This window comes from Nematolebias whitei, chromosome 17 (genome assembly GCF_014905685.2).
Source record: "Nematolebias whitei isolate Nwh7 chromosome 17, NemWhi1, whole genome shotgun sequence".
NCBI classification, from domain to species: Eukaryota; Metazoa; Chordata; class Actinopteri; order Cyprinodontiformes; family Rivulidae; genus Nematolebias; species Nematolebias whitei.
In genome coordinates this window covers 8807937-8813588 of record NC_056514.1, presented here as the reverse complement: position 1 = coordinate 8813588, position 5652 = coordinate 8807937, and the positions used below count along the sequence as shown (strand labels likewise).

The following is a 5652-nucleotide window of genomic DNA, read 5'->3' as shown; positions in this document are numbered from 1 at the left end:
AATGCAGCCTTACATTTCTATGCTGACGACACAGTTGTTTATTGTCGAGCTAGAACGGTTGCAAAGGTTTTCCAGCTCTTACAGTCTGAATTCGACATCGTTCAGTCAGATTTGTTCCACCTCTAACTTGTCCTAAATACCAGCAAAACCAAAGGGATGTTGTTTTCAAACAGGAAGTCGGTCTCAGCAGTTCTTCCTTCTATTTTATCGTCAAATGGTGTCCCTATTGAGTTTGTCGATTTTTATAAATACTTGGTTATTTTGGTTGATTCGCATCTCTCTTTTAAGCCTCAAGTCAAAAACTTGGTAAAGAAACTGAAAGTTAAACTGGGTTTCTTTTTCAGAAATAGATCCTGTCTAAATTTGAATGCTAGGAAACACCTTGTAACTGTGACTTTCCTTCCCTCCATTGATTACGGTGACATTATTTACATGAATGCTCCTACAAGCACCCTGCAGATGCTTGATGCTGTCTATCATGGTGCATTAAGATTCATAACTGGCTGTAACTATCGTACCCACCATTGCACCCTGTTCTTACTGGTTAACTGGTCATCATTAACTTCACACAGACTCTTCCACTGGTACATTTTCATCTTTAAATCACTTCTTGGTCTGTTGCCTTCATACATTTCCTCCTATATGTCACTGTGTGAGTGTAGCTACAGCGTGCGCTCTCAGGACATTATTACCTGCAGTGTTCCCTCAGTGAGAACTGAACTCCGCTCCTGTTTCCTGGAATATCTTGCAAAAACATCTGAAGCTCTCGACCTTGACCTCTCTAAGGGATTTAGGGTTATCCATTGTAATGGGTAATCCATGAACGTGGATTTGGCAGCAACATGCCAGCGACAGGACATAAGTGTTGTGCTGACAGAACCAGAGAGTTGCAGCAGCTTTAGACGAGAGCTGACAAACATCCATCAGTCAGTTCAATGGCTCCACATTGAACATGAGAGACTGAATGATTGCTTTGAACATCCCATCTGCAGCTTATTCTTGCTCTTTAGGCAGAGTTATTAAACAACTGGCCAAAATGTGATGTTGAACAAAGTAAAAATATTAGGTTATATTAATAAAGGATAAACCTAAATGATAGGTTTACATTTAAAAATTTCAATATTGAAGTTCAAATCCATTGTCTTTTGGATTCATTACATGAAGAAATTTTATAGAAACAGGAAGTTTTGTGGGGTACTGTTTAAATACCAGTGTGAATTATTGAAATTACATGTTGAACTTGAAAGTAAGAGACTGTGAGAGCTACACGTCCTTCTGGGGAATCTTGGGACAGAGACGAGCGGACGTTTTCAGGTTATTTGTGCAGATGAGTTGTTTCTGTTGGTTTTAACTGTTTAGTGTTGGGTTGACATTATATACAGTGTATATTTATATATATGTGTGTGTGTGTGCGTGCGTGCATGTGTAAACATACAGTATATATGTAAACATATGTTTAGAAGTATTTGTATTTGTTTTCACCTGTAATGCTTCGAACAAATTAACTGATCAACTTATATGAGGAGGAAGACATTTTGATGGATCTCAGTGCATTTACTTTCTAAACTTACAACGCACATTAACTCACTTTGGTTTTATCCCCATTAGTAATTTGGACCTTTTTTTGTGCTTTGTCTAAAGTAGTTTGGGCTATTTAAGAGCTTAGATTTTATTTTGATATTACTGTGATCATCATTTAAATTACTGTAAACTCTTTTTGGGGAACTGCAATTTAAAACCCCTTCTTGGTTGTCCTTTAAGCTGGACAACACTAGAATCCTTGTTTCTTTTAGACCAAGAAATATCCTTAGCCATCTGTTGTTAAAACCAGCAATACTTGTAATAATTCATACAAGCTAAATAAATGTCTGTCTAATATTTTTAACTGAATGCTAACTTGTGTCTTTCTTTCTGAACACAGCAGCCTGTCTTTGATGAAAATTAGAAATGTTCTTTCTTTTCTTCCACTGACATAATAAAATATCCCTAAAAGTTGTACGAAAGGTTTTGTTACAAAGAGCATAGCACATGGGGTTGACTGTACTGTTAACATAACACAGCCAGTAGCCAAGAGCCCACAGAGTTTCAGGAATACAGCCCTGACAGAAAGTGTTGACCAACACCATGATATTATATGGTAGCCATGTCATTATGAAGGCAAACAGGATGGCACTAAGTGTTCTTGCTGCTTTTTTCTCATTAGCCTTCTTTTCATTTTTGCGCTTGTTGATCTCTGTTTTGGCTTTTAAAGCAAAGCGTTTGGCTAATGCAACATCTCTTGTGGTCATAGCTTCAGGTGTCTGATCTGGAGTAGAAGAGGACGTAACACTGTTGGACCATTTGGGACTTTTGATTGTGAGTAATCGCTCTCTTTCCTTGCTTTTCTTCATCTTTGAAGACTTCATACTATCTGGACAAATAGACATAAAATAGATACCACTGTAATTACATTTTTAAAACTTTGTTGTAGTTATTTTTTAAATATCACTCCTACAAAGACCTCTTATTTGGGTTGTGTCTAACCTGTTGGATGCTGGGAATGATCCGTCTCATTAGCTTTCTCCTCTGAAACAGTCTGGTCTTCAGAAGCATTGGTAAAGTTGTCACAGCTGCTGTGCTCTGCCTTGCTTACTGTACTTGCATTGCAGGACCTATTGGATGTATGACGATCAGCCAGAAGCGAGGAAAATCGGAAACAGAATGTATGACACCTAACTTGGCTTCCTCGGGCCAAGATGGCACTTAGCTTGTTGTTCTTCTGTGGGGAAGGCTGATAGAGTTCACAGCTACTGTGGGTTTGGGAGCCCATCTGGTGTAGCTTGGTTAATGAAATCTTCTGGCTATTAACTGAACCCTCTCTCTCCCTTCCACTATTACTCCCTTGGTTCTGATCCTGGTTTGGGTTGCTGGTTACACCAGATCCTTTAAGGCTTTGCACATCTTTAGCTCGTTTCTCTGTTTCCTGGTACATTTTCCAAAACAAAACTGCCATGATAGTCACTGGCAGGTAGAATGCAGCAATAGCAGTGCAGAAGGTAATTATGGGTTCAGACAAAAACTGGATGTAGCACTCGTCTGGCTGAACTGTTCGCTCACCCACAATGTACTGCCAAAACAGTATAGCTGGGGCCCAAAGAATAAAGGAGATTGTCCAGGCTAATCCAATCATGGTCATTGCTCGCTTAGTTGTACGCTTTGCCCTGTAAGTCAAAGGTCTGGTCACAGAAAAATACCTATGAAGATGTGAGAAGAAAGGAAGCAAAAGGAAACCATAAAATTGTTTGTACTTGGCATTACTCTCAACAATATTGTTTTCCCTAACACTAATTACAAAAGTTACTACAGTTAAAATTTTCTTCAGATTTCCTAAGGTTGATAAAAGTAAGTTAGTTGAAAATAAAATCATATCAAGGCAAAACGGAAAACCGAGAAAAAGTTTACATTGACATTTGTTACCTGTCAAAGCTGATGACAAGCAGGTTCATGACTGAGGCATTACTGGCCACATAGTCTATTGCAAGCCACAAGTCACAAACCACTGGCCCCAATGCCCACTGGCCCATGATGATGTAGATGGTATACAGGTTCATGGACAAAGTGCCAATGGTCAGGTCAGCAAATGCCAGGCTAAGCAGGTAGTAGTTGTTCACTGTCTTCAGAGCTTTATTTATCTTGAATGACAATAAAACTAGAATGTTGCCAACAACAGTGACAAGAGAAAGGCATCCAGTCAGGAAGACAATTATGATAACCTGTGTATAGAGAAGCAGAAAAAGAAAGATGTTACTTGTAGTTATTCAAAGATGTTTAGTTAGTCTGGCCTCTTTAACTTTATCTCCCTGTGCTTTGGATGAACTCACTCCTAATCTTATCCATCTGTATTACCTCTAAGGAGAACGTCAACATTTTCAGCTCAGACATTTACAGTTCTGTCTCCTGTCTTTGCTACTATATCCAAATCTTACAATACTGGTCGCACTATTTTTTCATAAAACTTTCCTTTGACCTTTAATGCAACCCTTTTGTCACAAATTATACCAGAAACTTTTCTCCATCAATTCCATCCTGTCTGGACTCTCTTTTTCACCTCTTTACCACACTCCCCATTTTCCTGGACAGTGAACCCCAAGTACTTGAAGTCCTGCACCTTTGTGACCTCTGCTCCTTGTAGCCTCACTGTTCCACCAGCCTCATTCTCATTCACAGATGTACTCTGTCTTACTAAGGCTGACTTTCATTCTTCTTTCATCACTCCAAATTCTCTACCACTTGTTCCATGTTCTCACCACAGATCACAATGTCATCTGCAAATGTGGGGATTCCTGCCTGACCTCATCTGTTAGTTGGTTCATCACCAGAGCAAACAAGAAGGGGTTCAGAGCTGATCCTTGATGCAATCCTACCTTTACCTTGAAGCTATCTGTCACTCCTACAGCACATCTCACCACTGTCCTGCTGTCCTCATACATGTCCTGTAACAGTCTAACATATTTTTCTGTCACTCCAGATGTCCCTCACAACTCCTCCCTCAGCACCCTGTCATATGTTTTTTTCTAAGTCCACAAAGACACAAAGTTCTTTCTGACCCTCTCTGTACTTCTAAATCAGCATCCTCAAAGCAGAAATGGCATATTTTGTGGACTTTCTTGACATGAAACTTTACTGATGCTCACAAATAGTCACCTCTCATCCAAGTCTAGCTTCCACAATTCTCTCTCACATTTTCATTGATCTCATCAACTTAATTCCCCTGTATTTTCTACAACTCTGTACATCACCCTTGTTCTTAAAAATGGGCACACTTCTTCTCCATTCCTCAGGCATTTTCTCACCCTCAAATATGCCATTGAGTCAAAAACCTCACTGACATCTCTCCAAGACATTTCCAAACCCCCACTGTATGTCATCAGGTCATACTGCCTTCCCCGTCTTTATTTTTTTTAAAGTGTTCCCACTTCCTGGTCTATTGTTTCTCTTTGTCTCCTTTCATTATCTTCATTCATTAGCTCCTCAAAGTACTCCTTCCATTTTTTCATCTCACTCTCCTCATTTGTTATATCATTACAATTTGTATAACCCTAACCTGCAGCACATTCTTTACAGCTTGATTCCTCTGTCTCACCAGTCAAGGAAAGTCAGTGTCCCCTTCCTTATTGTCCTGCTTGTCTAAATCATCATACATGTGTGCATGGATGGTTCGTCTAAAATGACTAAGGATTTTTGAACAAGCTATAAGCTCCTTGGAAGTTTGTAACAGCTGCATGAAAGAAGTTGACTGTCTTTCAGTTAAAAATCCTCGTGAAAGAAGCCAGAACATAAAGTCTTAAAAAAGTTACAAAAACAAAGTTGCTGTTAAAACAGTTGGTACCTGCCAGATAGTATGGCCCCCTAATGGATCAAACTCTTCAACAGTCATCAAAGTTTTGTTAAATGGGGATTCTGTGACATTTCCACCTTCTCTTAAAATACGAGTAATGTTATGTGTCTTCCAGTCACTCTCAGATGATATGGTCCATTCCTGGGCAAAGACACCTGAACACAGAAAATTTTACTATAATTTGTTTTGTAACAATCAAGGATTTTTAATAAACATTTCCATGGTCTTTTAAAAATACCATAAAACAGAGGTTGTGATAGGTTACCTATAAATTA

At 39.0% G+C, this 5652-nt stretch overlaps 1 protein-coding gene across 1 annotated transcript; it reads right to left on the bottom strand.

The window, feature by feature from the left end:
* Positions 1 to 1892: 1892 nt before the first annotated feature.
* On the bottom strand, positions 1893 to 5416 carry LOC119424110 (muscarinic acetylcholine receptor M3). Its single transcript, XM_037691579.1, has 4 exons — positions 5369 to 5416; positions 3457 to 3752; positions 2524 to 3233; positions 1893 to 2368 (listed from the first exon to the last, which is right to left on the bottom strand). The coding sequence occupies exons 1-4, from the start codon at positions 5414 to 5416 to the stop codon at positions 1893 to 1895; spliced, it is 1530 nt and encodes a 509-aa protein (XP_037547507.1).
* Between the last annotated feature and the right edge of the window lie 236 nt (positions 5417 to 5652).